General features: G+C 37.7%; 1 protein-coding gene across 1 annotated transcript in view; it reads right to left on the reverse strand.

Moving 5' to 3' along the window:
• Positions 1-1,694: 1,694 nt before the first annotated feature.
• Positions 1,695-20,659, reverse strand: part of LOC104516742 (obg-like ATPase 1) — a 58,243-nt gene continuing 39,278 nt past the window's right edge. Inside the window, exons 4-6 of the mRNA XM_010161175.1 lie at positions 14,391-14,566; positions 2,063-2,143; positions 1,695-1,796 (exon numbers count right to left, since the gene is read on the reverse strand). Coding sequence (XP_010159477.1) covers positions 1,695-1,796; positions 2,063-2,143; positions 14,391-14,566 — 359 coding nt within the window. The remainder of the gene's footprint in view (positions 1,797-2,062; positions 2,144-14,390; positions 14,567-20,659) is intronic.

The following is a 20,659-nucleotide window of genomic DNA, read 5'->3' on the forward strand; positions in this document are numbered from 1 at the left end:
AGTAGTCTGTCTACCATTAGGGTCTGGGGAATGGTATTTACTGTACAATTAGAGCCAGTGAGCTCTACCTGTAATCATCCAAATACAGGTGCGAGGATCCTTTTTTGGACAGGGAAACCAACTCATCCATTTTCACGTAAACCTCCACGTCTGTACTGTTACAGCAAACCTTAGGAAACCTCAACATTTGTGCTTAGAAAAAAATATCACCTGACAATAACAAATACTACTATCCTGATTTTAAAGACTTCCTTGGGTAGAACCACTTTTAATGTTTAAAGCGTCATAGCCAAGAGACATTCAAAGAAGGAACAAATTAATTTAAAATTATAAAGATTGGCCAAATACTAAAAGCTTGCATGATTATACTGGTTATCAAGCTTATTCCAAAGTCTGGGGTTTGGGCTGAGAGGGTTTGCTATTAAATAGGTTAAATTTTGTCCTTTAATACTAACACAAAATGTCTTGGAGTATCAAAAGGACAGTTTTAGTTGCAGTAATTTCATAGAATTTATTCTAATGATTTATTGGAGTTAACCATCTGACATTAATTATTGTTTTGGCTTCCGGTCTATGAATGTTTATTTTTCAGTTTAAAGCCTTCTCACTCTTTGATATCATATGGAAATGAGAATTTTTAATGGAAAATTGAAACCATGTGCATCTAAGTACTTAATGAAGTACAGGGAGAAACAGAGGGTGTACTTTAGGAGAATTCAGATATTCCGCTTTACATACTTTTGATTTGTTCGGATGAGTTACACGCATATATCTGTTCACAAATATACGTTTACACATCTTCAAAGTATCTCACAAGTTCAGTGTTTAAAGACCTGAATACTAAGAAAAGGTTTGTTGTTTGGTTATTTTTTTTTTAAACTAAATATACTGCTATAGATTTTTCTTCATCGTATCCTACTTGATCTGTTCCCTCCTCCACAAACCAAATATTCATCCCATCTAGAGCTTCCCACAACATGCTAAATGCTGCATTTCTCAACAGCAGATTCCCACCATACGTCTACCATGTTAGGACTGGTTCTTCATCCAGTCCACTGAATGTCTGATAGACTGATATTGTAACCATCATGTACTTAAGTCATAATATTGTCGTCAGGAATACTTGACTAAAGTATTGACTAAAGCCTGTGCTGTTCATGGCATTAAAGCCCATCAAAACAGGCCTGTGAACCGTAAGCAGAGCGCAAGCAGTGGCAAGGAAGCCAGGCACCCAACTGCAAACAGAAGAGTACTGTTAAACTGTGCAATTTTGCCACAGTTTGAAAGATTTCTGTACAACTTGCAGAGCTTTAATCCTCTGGCATTCAATTCATTCCTTTAGAATGAAAAAGATGTTGTTCAGACAATCAGCATTATATAACATGATAAAACCATGTGTTTATTTAAAACAGTACTTCTAAATCAAATCTATTTTCTGCACAGTAACGAATTCGTGTACCAGTGTAAGGAAGGAAAGCATATTCTTTTCTATTCCACACTTTCATTCAGGGTTTCACCATATGCACCGTACTCAAGCAGCATGTCAATGGTAGCATAACAAGTAACAAAAGTGCAGCATTAGTTTTTATTCCTCTTTTAATTAATATCCACAGTGATCTTAATATACAAGTAATTATTCACCATTGAAAAATGTGAAATAGAATCAGAAATTCAGATATTTAACCTAAACACACTCACCACTTATTTTTCTTTCTTATGTAGTCTTTTTCAGAGAGGTTAACCAAGTAGATCATCGGTTTTGAAGTGAAAAACAAATGTTTGTTCAAAACATCAATCTAGAAGTGAAAATACAGGAGGAGAATTTTTAAAACAAATTATACCAACTTGAGTAAATTTTATGACCATTTTCCTCATGGCATTTCTGAAAAGGCAGCAGAATTAAAAGTTTAATATATAGATCAGTGATAAACACAGAAATGGCCGATAAATTTAACATCTGATGCACTATGAATATGAAATCTTTAAAAAAACAGCTTTAAACACAGACAGTAACAGGTAGCAAAATTAGAAGTCAGTTCATGGGCTGATATTTATAGCCTACCTCTTTGTCATTCCAATCATGGTAGAAACGGACAGCTTTCTTTTCATCTATTACCCAGGTCTTGATTTTGCACATTACGTCCTACGCAAGATCATGAAAAAACAAAGTCAAAAACTCAGCTGGATATCAGACCATTCTCTTCCATAAACAAGGCGTGTATATATTAAGATTCAAAGTGTATACACAAATTAAAAATTATAAAATGCATTTTAAAAACAAATTTTTACTCTCCCAGGAAAATAGAAATTGCTGCTTTAGAAGTCACTAAAGAACAAGATTGATTATTAAAGCAATACACATACCATAATTAGGAAGTTAAACACACAATACTGAAGTATCATCCCTTGCCACCACGAAAATTAGCAGAGCTCCTAAAATATATGTAAAAAAACAGTGCATTTCGGATAGCTTTTCAAACTCAGTAAGACGCGACATTTCAGCATCCAGCGGGAGAGACCACGCACAATATAAACATGCCATTAAGGAAAGGGAATGGGTGGGAAAAAACATGGCAAATATCGGGTTTTTTTAAATTGTGAGCAAAAGAAATTGAGCCTATTATTGATGATCCACCCTTCAAGAAATTAATTCAAATGGCCAAAGCCCTTTTTATTCCGCATTAATTTTTCGCCAACACCTTCTCCCTCCCCCCCAAAATGAAACCTGCCAAAGCCTCCATTACACAATGGCAAGAGCCTTGCACTGGTGACCTCCAACCAGCTGCATTCACTTTCAGAACATCTCTCTCGGCAGGAAATCTAAAGGCCTTTTAGTTAGCAAGCTAGTGTGCATTCAGAAGGAGTAACTGCAGGAAGAGCCCAATGTGCTTTGTTTCTCTGGCCTTTCTTCACAGAAAGATTAATCATCTGTGAAATGGAAACGGCAAACAGCAAGTGACACAAACTGAACCCTTCAAGCCTTTCCTCATCAGTTTTGTGGTCGTGAATCCGAAAGCTGCGTGTGGCACGGTTCTCCTTACAGGCAGGTGTTAATAAAAGGCTCTTGGGTCTGAAAGGTCAAACTCGGCTCTTCTAGGAGTAGTACATTTTAGAGTCGCCTATTTTTTGTTGTAGATAATTTATGATCATGCTTTAAATAATGCATTTTTTAGGTTATAATTGATTCAAAAGAGAATTAATATCTTCAAAACACACAGAAACGTTCCCTAAACCATTGAGCACACATGTTTTGCACTTAATGCTATGCGGTTGAAGTACGTTTATAAACAATCACAAATAACATCAGTATTTACTACAGCCTTTCCTAGTCTTGCTTTAGTGAAAAAAACAAAAGAAAAAGCTCCTCTAAATCTTCAGATCCTGATTTGAAACCCTCCAGGAACAGGACTCCCCACAGATTTTAACAAGGAAGGGGCAAGCTAAAACTTTTAATGAAATCTAACATGTTCTGCCTAAGAATAATCACTTTTACTCTCCTATAACTGAATTTCACTCATAAATGTTTAAAAGTGGCTAATATAACACCATTTCCTACAAGGAGAAGATCAAAGTGCTATATTACAAATGCATTATGATTAAAAAAGCACTGTGCAGCTTTGCTATTAACTGTTCTTTAAACCCTAAAAGGCTTCCCATAGATCTCACTTGGCACTGCATATACAACCTTTGACAAGTAATGTAGACCATTTTTATTCATTGCCTAAAATTGTAGGCAATTATGTGCGTCACACTGGCCACCTGCAAATTCTGAATGCCTGCTCCAGTTGTCAGAGCAAAAAACTAATGTCGGAGGGGATTAATCTAGGGGGAGAGAGTCCTCTTTAATGGCTCCAGCAGGTGAAATGGCCCAGCTGGTTACTGTGATGAGTGGCCAGAACAGCTTATGTAGAGACATGCAACAAGATTACACATAAAGAAGAAAACAGTGGTACCATCTTGTCTTTAACCCTCTGCGCTTTTTATTTTTTAATTGATCGGTATAAACAAGATAAGGGAAGCAATTCTATCGATAAGTATTTCTCATTTAAGATCTTCATCCTCAGCTTTTGTTTAAATAGATATGTTAAAACCAACACAACCTCCAAGATTCCTGTTCAGCAGTGAAGGAATTCCGACTACACACTATCCGGGGTGATAAACTAATTCTGCAGGCACCTACCACGTGTCTTTCAGCATGACAGCTACCCCCTAAACAGCAACACATTACTGCATCTAAATTGGAGATGATAAAAAAAACAGACTGAGAAAAACCTTATAGCACAAGTTATCGACACCAATCTTACAGGCTTAAGCAGCAATGAAATGATTTTTAATCACGCTGCAAGGGTAGCTACAGAATGCAGAACCGCCGGAAAATTTCAAGCGTCAATGCAGCACAAAGTTGGCTCTTTCTATAGCCCACCTAAGCACACGCTTGCCAATCACTTCTTGTCCGCATTCACCTGCTACCTACAGTGACACTTCTAAACCCCTTTTGGCACAGACCTAAGTTTTCAGAGTTCTCATCTGGGTACCTGACTCGATGCTGTTTGCAAGTGTTGTTCTCCAGGAGTAATTACATGGCTAGCTTCCACAGGGAAGGCTGACCAACAACTGAATGTGCCAGGGAGAATTGACAGCCATATATTTGCAGTTTTGCTTTGGAGGTACACAGAAGCTAGCAAAGTACTGGAAAACTTACTTTGGGTAGAAGGACAGAAACTTATAAGCAAATATAGCGTTTATATCTGAAGCTGGCGAGGCAGTAAGACACAAAGAAAAAATTTGAAAATAATTATTCAAAGGCAGATTTTCTCTGATGGACTATCTGGGCAGCTGAGCACACAGAACATAAGGCAGACAGTCCAGAAATGAAAAAAAAAAAAAGAAAAAGGACAGATGAACTCAAGATTCCTCTGCAACAATGGTAGTGTCCCATTTAACTGAGAACCCTCAACAAGTAATCATTAAATACTAACAACAATATGAAGAAAGGCAACTATTTCCAGATATTTCTTTTTTCACTCAGCTGCCCCATACTCTAAGCACACAAAAAGGAAAAAGCACATTTTCAGGTTACACCTCATGTGTCACCATTTTTAGTTTTATTAATTGCTCCTGTTTAGGCCTGGTGAAAGAGTATGAACTGACCTTTTTATCTTCACTATCATTGTAAGAGTCATTTAAATACATTTAATCATTACTCTAGTTAACACAGAGATGCTTAATAACAGAATACGGAGCAATGATCCACTTTGTTTCATTAGAGCTGGCCTCCCCAGTTGCACACTTCGAGGTCAATCTGTCACAGGCAGAATGATCCACTTCTTGGTTGAGGAGAGGGGTATTCTCTTGTTGTTTTTCAGCTAGCACCATTATAGTGAGCACCATTTAAAAAGCACCAAAACCCACCTCAAAATCCAGTTTACTTACAGTTGTCAAGGCATATGAAATAGAGCAAACTTCATGAATATGGAATATATCTGACTATATCCTTGGCAATATATATCTCTAGCACAGGTGAAAACTCGGTGTACTCGGCCATGGGCAATACAATGATTTTAATTTACATCCTGCTCTCATTTTCCAAAGACAGTAAGCAGTCAGCACACAAATGCTAAGCAGGACATTTAACAATGAGTCCCAACAGTATAAGATACTATAGAAAAATACATTTAAATTGCATTTAGGAGCTGTATCAAGACATGCTCATGAGACACTACTGTGTAGAAAAACGTGCAGACATTAATAAACTCTCTGGATGGATGACAGTAATAATGTGTGCCCATGCCAAATTCTTCTTACAGCATGAGGGACTAAACTGAAGCTTGGAAAACTCACTTGCCTACTTGGCATCCAAGAATTGTGAGTTTTTTGTTGTAAATTAGCAGGGCATGTAATTAACTTCCGCAAATTTAATAAAGAAGTAAGCAGTTGTGAGGATTAGCACTTCACACTTCAAAGTGCAAGTGAATTCTCTGTGATTCTGCAGGCAGTGCAAAACACTCTGGTACCACAGAGAGTAACTGCGAGTACAAGTAGGCTTTTTTTTCTTTCTTCCACCAAGGGAAATGTTTCTGGGAAGCACAGAGTGTTTCTGAGCACCTTATTCATTCCCTTCAAAACTTCCAAGATGTAATAACTGACCAGCTCCCTGTAAACACTTCCAAATCAGTTACATACTTTTCACTAAAATGTTTTGGTTGTCCAAAATTCTACCATTTTCACGACTCTGCTCCTCAGAAAAGCTGTAAGGAGTACCTGTAAGTACATCACCCTGCAGCTCTTAGTTAATGCCTCGTTTCGCACAGTAGTCCCACAGCATCGCATATCAATAATGAAGGTAGTAGCACAGAATTAATATATTCCGACTTACACAAGGAATCTGGCTCAGTGATGTAAGGTGTTTAATTCAGAAAACACTGCATACACTAAATGGAGTCAACACCACCCAACCAGTAGGTCTCAGTGTTAACTGTAACTAGAAGATGCAGTGAGTGTGTTTCTGGTGGCACTCCAAACGAACTATTTGTATTTTGCTAGTCATCATCTTTCAACAGCCTAAAAAAAGACCATGTTAATGACACCGATTCTGAGAGTAGTAAATTACTAACAACACGAATCATGTGCGTAGTAACCAGAACTGCTACAACAGATTTTGTGAAAGCAAACAACGTTTTTCAATAGAATAAATTCAAGTTCATACGCTTGCTGGGTGGGGGAGAAGAGAGGGTGGACACAGCATTTACAGGTAGAAGACTGCCCTTGCCAAAGTGACTGAGAAGACTTGAGGGTGGCAAGAAATTAACTGTACTGTAACTCATAATATAATCTTTGAGTATATAAATAGGCTCATGTCCAGTGTGAATAATTCTACATTCATGGCTGCTGAAATACTGAAAAGATGAAGAAAAATAAGTTTTGAAAAAGTGCTTATACACAAAGAGTCAGTCTGTGCTTAAATCTTATCGTTTCATTCTTACTGCATTTCATATATAGAATTAACAAAAAACTCACATAGTACAGGGGTTTTCACACTAGCATACAGAAACCAAAAGGCTCAAAGTTGAAGCTTGACAAATACAGACTAAAGCTGCGTCTTATTTCTAAACAGTAAAAGATAATCACTGGCACAGCTTATGCAAGTTGTAATAATTTCTCTCTAGCTAGAAAATATTTAAATCAAGGTTCATCTTTTTCTCCTAAGAAAGAGATTCTATTATCAAACTAGATAATAATTAGTATTCCATCTGGCCTTCAAAATAGCTATGGTGTTTTTTCAGATAGAGAACTATGCTATTCGTGGTAAAGAGGACTCATAACTAGTTAAACGGTGCTTCTCCAAAACCAGTTTATTGTGCGCACACCAATTTCCTCGTTAGCACAAGGTGCTCGGTGCGTGCTGTGCCCGCAATCCTTCCAGTTCCGGCTTTCCTTGGAAATCTTTTTCAGTTTTATTTAGCGTGGCCTCAACTCTCTACTTTACCTGGAGGTTTTATGGTGATTTAAAATAGTGAGGCTGAAGGGATAAAGTAAGATTTTACTGTAAAGACAGTGTTTAGAAAACAGCGGTATTTTTAAAAGCCAATTAAGACAAATTTTGCAGCATTAAAAAAAGGCTAGATCATGTTTTTCAACTGCGTTAAGTGCTTAAATAAGCTGTAGCAGTTGGGTGCAAGAAAGAGAACAAGTCAGGTACTGCATCAACTGGAGTGACAATGAGCTCCTCTGCGGTACAAAACAATGTCTAATCTCTTACAATTCCCTTGCTCACTGACTTTAATAAAAATACAATGGGAGAAGTAATGGATTTAGGACAAGTGTATTATCCTTTCTTCTATTCAATACCTTCTAACAGAGCCAGTACAAGCTGTACATGATACAAGATTTACTGAGAACTAGATACCAATAATGTTTATGAACCACAGCAAGTACTTCCAGCCAAAACACCCTACAAGCATTCCAGGCAATGTAATTCCTGTCAATAATCCACAAATTCTCCTGTGTGGGTCATCCTTGTGGTTTCTAAGGCATTATACATAAAATCGTATCTTCACTTGTAGCTCCTCACCGAAAACAGCAGGCGAGAATACAGAAAGCAGTCTATCTACAAATGATTATTTCTAGCAACTCAGAAATCCACAACAGAGAAACTGCACTGAAAAGTTAAATGAAACATTTTCCACAGAGTTCCACTAAACTTTTCTTACTGCATTAGTCTACACTCCCTTATTTCCAAATAGATCCACGTGTGAATGCATTTGTTGTAGATGTGAATTTAGCCAACTGAAAAAGGTGTCTTTTTCAGAACTCAACTATTCATATCTGGAGTTATTTTGGCATCTGCATACACTACTTAAAAATTACACCATGGCTGGGATCTAGACATACCCAGACAGACGCTATTTACAAAAGTAATTATTTTAAGCTACTGTTCAAATCTACGCAGGAAAGATCAGCCTTGACAGAAAGTAGTTAAGCACTGACTTCCCTCTGTCTTCTGATAATACCAAAAGAAATCCAAACATGTATTTACACATTATGTACTTTTAAGTCAGGCTTTACTACCAATTAATTCACAAACATCTGCCATGAATATTTTCCTGTTACATTCAAAATGTTCTCCAGAATGAACTTTAATTTCCTCTAAATACCACATTAAGCACAGTAAATGGTCCACTAAAGAGTTTAGGCATAATTATATGCATTAAGAATATAAATATTTTCGATTCCCTATGATTTAACATTTAAGTTACTAATCGTAACCGTCACTGGCAGAAAGTATGTCAACAGGGTATGCATACACTGCTACTTTTCCTTCCATCTTCCAGTGGAACAAACTGGCCTCTTAGACTCTCCTCACAAAAGCAGACTAAAGCAACTGGCAAAAAAAACCCAAACCAAACCCCAAACCCCCACACACTATTCACCACTGTATTTACCTTCAACTTGGAACGAAAGAAAGGTGAAAATTCCCAACTGACATCATCAGTTAGAGGAAATAAGAGTTCATCCATCCGTGAGAACTCTGGCGAGTGCTTGCTACGCGAGGTCAGCGAATACTGCTCGGCGCGATTACATTCATCAGAATATTGTAGGAAGGAAAGATTTTCACCTAGTACATACTGGCAATGAGAAGAAACAATCTACCAGCTCTATGCTGTCTGAGAAGCATATCCCTCACCGCATCAGAAATTTCGGATGAACAAAAAAGACATCTTTCAGTTACTATTACTAGGACAGGACCAAGATGTTAAATGGAAGGGGAGGAAGAAGGCAGAAGGGATTAAGGCTACTTAAAACATCATTAGGAAGATTTTGCTTTACTGCTCATAATATATATATGCTGACAGATGTTTATATTCCATGCCTGTGGTCATTGTATCAATTCTTAGTTTATCGCCCACTGCAGTAACAAAACAAACTCGATGCCTTTCTTGTAAATTAAATAAGTACAGCATGGTTCTAGTACCACTGCATTAAGTAGTCGTCTCTAACTGTTCTTTTCATAATTGCAATTACTTTCACTCTTAGTAAGTGTGCTTGATTTGAAAAACTAACCTTACTCTAAAACTGACAGATTTTAACAGCGGAATTTAGGCAGCTCACAGGAGTTGTAAAAGCACCTCTTTCAACTGAAAACTGGAAGTTCAAATGCAGGGAACACTGATGCTGACGTACTGTAAAAGCCACTTTTCAACTGGAAATTGAAATCCCAAACACTGCAGACATTGATACTGGCCTAAAGATTTTGTCTTCTTATCATAACATCAATAATCTGTGTGAACTCAACTATAACCAATATTCTTGTGGTCAGATATATAAACCACAATGCCATTACCACTAAGAACTATTCTGTGCTGGAATTCGAGATTCGGCACACTAACAAAGGGCTGAAGACATAGCTCTCTACTGCAGAGGGTCAATCTCTAAGGACTAGAATTGAATCACGTGGGAAGAGAATCCTGCAGTAATGTTCACTTAACTGTATTATACTGTATGAACTTGAAGACTGCTGTCTCTAGGACCGAAAATCCCATAAATTTAAGCAGTATATCTTTTTAAAACAAGTTTTAAAATGTGTACATTCTGATCTATAAATTCATATGTACTTGAATTCTACTTTGAAACCGCCTGCTACCCAAAATGACAGATGCATAATAAGCTAATAATAAAGTTTAACTCAGTATCTTTTCCATTTTTCTGCAGATGCCAGCACCAGACAAATTTAAAATATAAATCAAAATTACTCTGATTGCTTTCTGAAATTATATTCGCACTGGTTTAATACATGCAAATAGCAGGGGTGGGTTTGTTCTATAATCTCTCTTTAAAAGGTTATAGCCAAAATAATATTTAAAGATATACAGAGCCTGAAAGAATAGTACCCTTAGTAAAAACAGACAGTCATTTCTAAGAAACCAACGTGAACACTTGAAAAACAGACAAAAATATACGTGTAAAGGAACCTATTCCAAGACTATGTCAACATTACGTGTTGCTGATCTTGGACCGTATTGTGTCACTGATTTTTAAGTAGAACTTAAAAATTATTTCATTGGTGGCTCCTTAACAGCAGTTGGCTGTTTTATTTCTGGTGACAGGGACTGAGAAATCAATTCTCCAAGAGACAGCATGAAGTTAACACTGTATTCAACTGCAAAGCCAGGCCACTGTACAAAGGTGAACTTACCAACTGTGTGCAACGTTGGCTTAGACCAAGGAAAAATGACAATGAACAAGTTAGAGCACAAGTGCAAGAAGGTGGGCAACCAAACACAAACCTCAGATTACAGAACTGTTGACTAACACAGGCTGACTATTTTCTTTTTTTCTCATCCTAAACCTTTTGGAAATTTCAGAGCACCAAGTTACAGTTGTGGAGGCTTAGTGACAAAGAGAATCCTCGACATTCATATTTATGAAATGAGAAGAATGATTTCAACTTTCAATTAGGCTCCATGAAGCACAGTGAAACCCCCTTTGATGCCAGCACTAAGTTTGCACAGGTCACCCAGACTATAGCCTCCCTAAAATCACTGACTTTTCCTTAACTTTCATATTAAGGCTATTTGTTATAGTCAGCAAACTACCAATGGAGAAACATACTTGACTAAAATGAGTATTATTTTTCTTTCCTCACCTTATATAGCGGTTTTCCTCAGCAGATCTCAAAGTGCTCTCAAAAAAAGTGAAAAGAAACAAAAAACACAATTCAAGTGCTACATGTTTTTGTTTGGTAGGGAAAAGCAAGCCAGTGAATGGTCTGAAAGTGACACAGGTAGGAAAGTTTGCAATATCTTTTCTGAATGAACCACAGAAACTTCCACAACACTCAACCTGTTAAAACACTTAAGAAATTCTCAAGTGTCTTTACCATAATTTGCTCCCAGAAGGACAGGAGAACAATGAATAAGACACTAAAATTTCAACATTCTACTTGAAAAAACAAACAAAACCAAAACAACCTGCAAATATCAAGTTTTTTCCCTTGTAACCTCCTAGTTTTTCTGAAAGGGAAAGTGACTGGGAACACTCAGATCATGCACAAGAGCTGCTTGCTGCACAGCACTGCTCAGAAAGAACAGAACATTACCAATGGCTATGTATTATACAGGTAAATAACCTAAAAAGACAAATCCTGACGAGTTCTCTCCCAGCCCTGTGCCCCTCCCTTTTTTTTTTTTCTTCTCTTTTTTTTTTTAAGACAATCTGTTTGAGAGAGTATTAATTTGAGCCTACACTATCTCAATGACCTTTCTGCCCTGGAAAGAAGCAGCCTCAAACAGTAGCCACAAACCGCATGGAAACAACATCACAAATTGTGCTGGACAAGGAACTCCCTCTGTGCCCAACGAGTTAACTGCACAATGTAACATATTTGGGAAGTGCAGAACGATCAAACAGCCAAAATACGCTCCTAACATTTGGTTACTCCTTTAGGGATGCATATTCCTCACTTTTTTTTTTTTTGCCAATCCTGTATGGTTTCTGTCCTCAACCCATTAAGTCATTTACCACATAGTTAATCACACAGTACTATATAAACGCAACCATAGGCCTTCTCTGCAACATTAAAGGAGAAGAGGCAAAGCAAACTGTACAGGAGTGCCTCACAGCCCAGGGGCTCAACATCTAAATAAACCCAGCTAGGGGCTGGAAAAGCCCAGGAAATGCCATTACAATCATAGACTCCACAAATCTATTTGTAGAAGCTGTGTCACTCGGCCTTAGGACCGATCTACCAGGTAAAGTAACCAGGGAGAGCTTCACAGGCATTTACCATTACAAAAAGTCCACTTTACTTAGGTCTACTGTTTACCTTATAATTCAAGCATACCAGTCACAAAGAAAGACAAGCAAGAAGGTCCAAGATCAGCAGGACCCACAGATGCAATGCCCCATAGTACTTCCCTGAAGAGATTCCCTAGTGACTGTAGTTCCTACGTGCAGCCTTTGTCTCAAGGGGAGCATTAATTTGTGCCTCTCCCCTCTGTTCAGCCACCCCTTTCCATGAAACAAAGGAATTTAATGCCTTTGAAACTTCTATTGTTGTTGACAAACTCAGCTGAGACTGGTCAAGTGTAACAGCTGTTAGTGAGAACAGAACTGCCAGAGCAACATGACTTCAAAAACGTGGTGTTTTTCGTACTTGTGTTCATAAACAAAGAATAAAAAACCCAAGGAATGATGAGAAGTGTACCTTACAAACAGGAGATGACAAAGCCATTTTGGCAGGTGAACTACAGATGAAGTAAAAGCTAAGAGACTGAAGGAAGAGGCAAAGAGAAGGATGAGAAACCGAATCTGAGTAGAAGATTAATAATGCAGATTTTGAAGCTTTGTTTAATTAATTCAAATTGCATTTCTAGACTTGAGGAATTTATTTACTGCCTCTCCCTTGATTTGAAAACAATGTGACATTTTCTGTTTTCAAACACACAGCAACTTCTTGTAGTTATAAAATGAGTAAGAGCAGCTCTGTCATACAACAGTAACTGTACCTACCACTCACTACAGTCACATGACGACTATTACGAATTTTACTGAAAACTCACTTCAGTTATGTCTCTGCAATCACAGAAAGTGCTGACTTCTTCCTTAGCACAGGAAGAACAGAGTATGATCCAAAACCCCCAAAGCATGCAGAGATGGACACTCAAAGGCTTCTTTCCACCCATGAGGAGCCGAGCAAAGCTGTTTCCAAAGACAGCCACACAAGAAAGCAGGCAAGGCTAGGCAGAACAGCATCACTACACTCCACATTTTCATCATCTCATACCAATCTAAAATTTAGCCTTAGGGTGAACTCCAAATTTGCTACAGACAGGATTTTTTTCTTGCCCCTTGGAGATGAATTAAAAGGTGAAAGACTGTGTGGGTGCTATTTGAAACCGTCGGCACAAGCTGTGCTGTTCCTCCAAGCAGGTGCAACCTTTTGCAGAAGATAAAAATCGCTGCCCACACATACCCAGAACATTTTGAAAAGGGATGTTCATTTTCAGCTCCTATTCACTTTCAAACACTAGGTAGGGCCAACGAATGTCACTGCACTTCAGTGCTGATAAACACCAGCACTGACAGGACAATGCTTTTCTTACTACTTGCTACCTAAAAAGCCATAGGAGCAAACAGCATTTTTTATTACTTGTTACTCAGCATCATCTATTTCCACACTGATACACTGCTGTAATAATTAGAGAACACACTTTAGATACCACCTGAAATATTTATAGAAGATTAAAGAAAAATTAATAACTAGACTACTGGCAAAGTGTTGCAGACTGAAGAGTCAAGTGGCAGCAAAATAACCATTTACAAAAATATACTCTGAAATTGGTAACTATTACACATTTTTAATTTACAAAGAAACACCACTACTACCCTGTGATAATGGAGCTCATTTAAGCAGCTTTCCACAACATTCTAAAATTATTTTCAACTAGGAGTCTTTATTTAACATGCACTAAAAGCCACAAAGTGCAACCACACCAAGAAAATATATTCACTTGCTGGCTACAGGAATACTAGTATCAACATTAGACTAGAACTTAACAGCAACAGTAATTCAGAAGTGACTGCTGGATTTCAAATTACAACTAAACACCGATCTAAATTTGACAAAGCACTGGTAGCTCTCATATAAAGCAAAAAAATAACAGTTAAATTAAAAAAATTACAATTAGCTTTATCAGTGAAATCTTACACTGTCAACACAACAAGTAATTCATTCTAATAATTCTTCAGTTAATAATTTTAAATAAAACTAGTAGTATTGTTTTGTATTATACATGTGGGAGATCAGTAGCAAAACCCAACAACACAAAAATTTCAATTTAATACATAGAGTATTAATGACCTACTCTCATAGATCATACACGTATACTTACGTATTCGGGTTTTAATTTCTTGTCTCCTCCTCTTACAGCTACTTTTTCGAGCTTGTCTATACTCTGCATGATCAGCTCCTCATCTTTAAGTCTAAGTTCCTCATGTATGATTTCAATGTCACGAACAGGATCTACACTTCCTTCAACATGAGTGATATCATCATCTTCAAATGCTCCTAAAATAGAAAAACACTTAAATTAGGTATTACTTGTCTTCTTAGCTTAATATGTAATTTACAACATACTATTAAGAGTCACTAGAGTTTGAGATGAAAAGTAAAGTCAGCAGGTCTGTCATACTGCCCATGTACAAGTGTCATCTGCAGTATTTTATATCACTCTGGTTTAGTCTGTTAATTTACTTATCAATTCCAGAATCCAAAGCTTTATACAGACACATGGAAAGCACAGTGCTTTGCTATTTCAGGAGAGCACTTAACACATCTTTGGGAGTTTCTTTTAAATAGGAACAGGCTAGAGACCTTTCCTGAAAATAGGTACTACTGTATTTAACAGTATCTACCCTAGCAGTAGCAAACATAGTAGCTAAACTGAACATAGCAGAACATTTTAATATACACAGTAATGACTAAAAGACTCATGGAAAGAAAACCTTACAAATCACCCTGGCAGCCCTCAGTGGCTGACCAATTTTATGCATTAAGGAAAAAAAAAAAAAGAAGTTTTAGACAAAGAATTCTGAAGTTCTGAACGACTCAGTGTTTCCAAGGGAAACAGGGCTTAGAAAAAAAGGCCTGAAATCATCTGGCAGACCTCGTCCCTGTTTCAATCTACTTTATCACTGTGGTTCTGACGGTGATTAGATAATGAACCACTCAGACACACAATTTACACAGCAGCTAATTTCATCGCCCTGATTTGAGGGTATGGTTTTTAGGGGGCCATCAAAGAAGCAGATGAAGGTGCATTTGTCATATATGAGTGACAACCATTCACACTATCTGAACAAAATGGTGCTGGCCCTTATTAGAAACACATGCTATTATCACATATTTAAAGTGCAGTTGAAGCCATAATTTCAAATTGCCAACTGGAAACATAAGGGTAAAACACCCAGATATTACTGAAGCATGTGTGCTGACTTCATGCCCTTCTGAAGACAATCTGGCAACATAATTCAACTAAGGATTTAAATTATCAGATAAGCAACATCACCAAAAAAACCCACTCCCTCAAAAAAAAATAAAAACAATTTTACATATAAGTATTAACAATTAAAAACAGTTTATTATTCCTAGATTAATTTTCAGCATATTTGCATGCCTACCCCATAATATTAAAGACATGTCTAAGAAGTCAAACACAAATATAATTTTAATGTTACCAAAATTAAAATCAACTAGGGTGGGTTTTTTCCCCCACAAAGTAAAACGCCCCAAGGCATTTCTTGTACTAAATTTAAGATAGGAAACAAGACAAACTACAAACAATTCCTTAATTGACAGACAGAAGGTTGGGGTTCTTTGTTGTCACACACATCTTAAACTTCATCTTGTCTTTCACTTACTGAAAACAGTGGGCTTGACCATAAAGATTTAACAGCAAAACACACTGTACACAGATTTACACTATTGTTGACCATCCAATGTCAACATCCTTTTCACATAAACTTAGGAAACGTCTTACGAAGAGTGGCTAACAGAAGCTCCCTCCTCTCCCATGAGCTGCCTCGCCCTGAAGATCACCCGTGAGCTCCTCTGGCATAAGGGAAACGAGCACAGCAATAGATCCAACTCTGCTGCTGGCCGTGACAGCGGCACAGGCTGCTCTGTCAAATGGAAACGCAGCACACTAACCCACACCAGTGCCAGGCAGATCCAAGAGACACTGTAGCCTTTGCCTTCCACAGATCTGTTTCTGCACTCCTGCCCCAATGAGACATGGGCTCTTCAGATGCACAAATACTACAAAACTTCTTCCCACTGAAACAGTCCCAGTCCATAAGAAAGTGGCAGGTATAAGACTTCTATACACAAAAAGGGCAAACTGGCATTAATGTCCATCTTTTGGCACAAACTGAGAATCTCTTTTTAATAGGCCACAGGCATTGAGCTTTAGTTGTGAATCTCTTGTTCGGGGTTTGTCAGTGCTGCCTTCAGCCATCAACCTAAAACAGATCAGCCTCTGACTGACAGCCCAGCCAGAAGTGAGATGATGGGATGCTCAAGGAAGAAGGAAAGGGAGAGAGACACTGCTGCGATGGAAGAGCCTTAGTGATAACGTCATCTCAATATGCTAGCCAAGTGGGAAGGATCTTGGGCAATCCATTATGCCGGCCTCAAGTCTCCTTTGCAATGATGGCACAAACCACACTGCAGGGAACTCAGCTCAGGTACACAGAGCTGAAGGTGGACTTAGTGAGCAAGGACTGGTTGCAGCCTTAGGAATTAGGGTCTGTGCGAGAGATGAGATCTCTTGGAAAAAGTACAACTGTGAGAAATTAACAAAGTTAAACTATTACAGCAGTGTTTTTACCCAGTCGCTGGTTTCAAAACCAGCCTATATAAAAATGTAAAGTAGTTGGAAAAAATGGAGTTGTAAAACTGATTCAAGAAATAGGACATACCAGAAAACATGTATAGAATGTGCAATTTACAAAGATGAAAGTAACAACCACAATATTAATCTACCAGTCTTTGTGATATAGATTGTTAACAGTTTACTGCTATTTATTAATATGTGTCTCTAGTTGATATCGAGCACTATGTAGACAAGCAAGCTGCTGAAAATAAAAAGACCCACTAAAACAGGCTGAAGTGGAAGAAGCGGGGAGGATGGGAGGCAGGTCTTGAGATGCAAGATGACCGCAGACAGCTGGGAATTTCAGTTTTCTGAAGGAACAAGTTACATTATCTTGGGTATCACGCAGAAAAAGAATATCAGTTAGTTTATGGATATGTAGCACTCTAAAAAAGGCAAATGAAAAATAAACATTGATAAAGAAATGCTGACAGTGGCTTGGCTGATGACTGTTTACAACAGAATGAGTGAGTGCAAATAAGGGGGAGAAGGAGAAAAGGAGATCTGGTAGTCTTATTTTGTTCTCAAGCTGATTACTAGCTCAAGAGAACTTGGTAGGAAAATGAGGGAGGAAAGATAGCCTGAAATCATACTGATGGAGCATCCAGGTGAGGAAGAAAAGGAATTGGATAGTTGCAGAACAGAGGGAGCACATTCACCTGCCAGAGGTAAAACCCATTCTGATTATGAGCTGTGTTTAAAAATGGTGAACCTCAAACACAACGTGTCTGTCTTATTGACATAGTGAGGGTTCAACTTCTGTAAATATGAGGGACCTTCCCACGGTTAGAAACTTGTTTACACACTATCCTCTATGGCATACTCACACCTGCCAGGCTACCGGCTGCTGAGTTCTGTGGTCTAGCTTCCAAAGTTTTCATCAAAAAACCCATTTTATCAAACTTGTGCTAGAACATTTGTCTTAAAAAAAGATGTTGTGCTATTCTGGAATTCCATCAAACAATAACCTGATCTAACTGTAATTTTATTTATTTACTTATTATTTACAGAAAAAACAACTAATTAAAAACTATATTTAATATTAGCTTCTCCAAAATTAGCCATATCACTGCCTTCTCAGGACAGCATGAACTATGGACAATGACCTTCTATAATGAATACAATGAAAATCTTTTGGATTTCCCATGTCTTCATCAACTGCATTTGCTTCTTAAACAGAAGGAATCAGCATTTCTCAAACATTATCCCAAACACAGCACCTTCCTTCCATCTACTTCCTGAGATTGTACTGTGTGTGCTCCAAAACTGCCTTAAAAAAGGAATCAACTTACCATACAGGGAGAGAAAAATATATACATAAAATAGACTTACTTAAGAATCTCCCCAAAGCATCATCTGTTTGTCAAAAACTAGGCTAAGCATGCAGCAATACAGGAAGGTCAACTGGGAAACCCTAATCAGTAACTTCATTATTTCACGAACTGATTATGGCTTCTCTGGTGTCTCGCGTACCTCACCAGGGGTAAAGTGTATTTTTATCAGATGTTAGTCAACCTTTCAAAAGGGAGTTGAATGGAATCCACCTCTCTCTTTTATATTTTAGGTATCCCAGCAATGAGCCAAGTCTTTTTTCATATAATCTCCCAGGAAATGCTGATGGATTTGCAGTCTAGCCTGAGACACCCCTGCCACTTCCCCTGGTGTAAAAGAACAGAGACCACAGAGTTAGAAACACCAATCTTGCTGTAAGTAAACAAATCTGCTGTGATAAATTCCCATAATGTTTTTGTGGCATGCAGATACTGCTATCAAAATAAAGCAAGCATTTAGATAGGAAAATAGTAAAGCATAACACAGCAGCAGAATTAATTTACCATCTAAGAACACCACAATAATGACTTAACCTGAAGTTTCTAGAAATGAGGAGCTTGGAAATGATCGCTGCCACATCCAGCTCCCTCCTCTGCTGCCAGCAGGCACAAACTTAAAGGATTCTTCAGTTTCAGGGAAGGATTTATCTTTGCCTGAGCACTTTATCTGGGCTGTTTTGAGTTTAAGTGTGGTGGGCCCAGGGTGGAGGGAAGCAGTTTGAGGGAAAAGTATTTTAAAAGCAGCATTGAAGAAATAACGCAGAGACAGCTGGGTCTGAGCTTTGCTTTCAAGTAAGACTAGACAAAAAAGATCCAGAAAACGGGATGCCTGGCTGAAGAAGATGTAAAGCCTGACTCTGTTTTTTCGCGGAGGAAGAGCAGGAACTGTCTCTGTCAGGTCTTGATGACAGCCAGGACACACAGACTGTATCTTCCCTCCCTCACATGCAAAAGTAACAGCAGACAAATATGTATACAGCACGGCAGTAGCAAATGCCACATTCATAAAGGTATCATCTAATGGCAGGCACATTTCTTTCCATTTCTTCCAAGAATCAGCTTCAAAATTCTTTGACAAAATTTACCTCTCAGCCTCCAGAGATTTTTGCATTGCTTATGTTATACCTGTCAAGATCTGATGACTGTATGTTATGTATTCATCTGAACAGAACCACTACACTTAGTTACAGGCTATCATCAACCAATTCATTCTCTTGCTAAAATCAAGTCATCCAATTACTCCTTGACTAATCAAGGCTGTTTTGGCTTTTTCTTTTTTCAAAAGGTACTCAACAGCATAAACAGTTCACTTACAAGAAATGGAAAGGGGCTAATCAGCAGAATTATTGTTTTGCTGCCACAATTTGCAGTATTTAAATGTAGTTGCTGATTGGACTGAAAGTTTTATGATATAGCATATAAAACTAGTTTGACACAAAAACGAAGCTGCCTATACCCTAAAGTTTATTGTTTCTAGCTGCTCCAAGCTGCCAGCGAGATGCTAAAAGCCAAATCAAAATAACAGTAGACTTATCTTATTCTGCTCCTAATTGCGATTATGGAAATCAGTGAATATCTTAAAGATTAATTCATATTTGATATATTAGTTACTTCATTTCTTTAATTATCCTTATCCTTAAAGTAAAACGAAACAAAATATTTGGCTAATACTAAGCACCACATAACAGAATTTTCACATCTTCTATTCATTTACAAAAGGTAAGAAACTGTGTTGCTATATGTTATGCTGTAATTAAGAGGAATATTTACAGTTTTAACACAATCTGAACTACATCACAAGCTGAAACTCCCATGGGTATTTAGGGTAATGACCAGCCTTTTTTGTCAATAAGCTATAAGAGAATGTTTAATAACAGCACCAAAAACCAGACCTAGAGAATAATTGGTACTTGCACTTCCTCTCCAGCATACATTCAACTACTATTATCAAAAAGAGCTGCTCGTCGCAGACTGATACGGCACACCACAATACACATACATACCCCATTACATGCCCTGAAATAAATGAGCAATAATATCTATCTGGCCACTTACCAGGGCAGCAAAGGGGGGAGAACAAAAAGAAATAAAATAGTGTAACTTGGGGCGGGGGGCTAGAAGCAAGGTATTTCTTTGAGTTATCAAAAGAAATAAGAATACAAGTGTCAAAAAACTCCATTACATTATAAATAATATCTGTACTTAGGCTGGATTGACATGCTATCAGCAGTATTAAGATGATTTAAACAGTAAAAGATACCACTATTTCTGACTGAGGTACACTTAACGTTATAGAATGTATTGAACTTTGATGATGGTACATTTTACTATGCATACTCAGGATTAGAAGGGCAATGGAACACCGTCAGAGTCAACATTTTAAAGCTTCTTAAATGT

Source organism: Eurypyga helias, unplaced genomic scaffold, assembly GCF_000690775.1.
Source record: "Eurypyga helias isolate BGI_N326 unplaced genomic scaffold, ASM69077v1 scaffold18371, whole genome shotgun sequence".
Lineage (NCBI taxonomy): Eukaryota > Metazoa > Chordata > Aves > Eurypygiformes > Eurypygidae > Eurypyga > Eurypyga helias.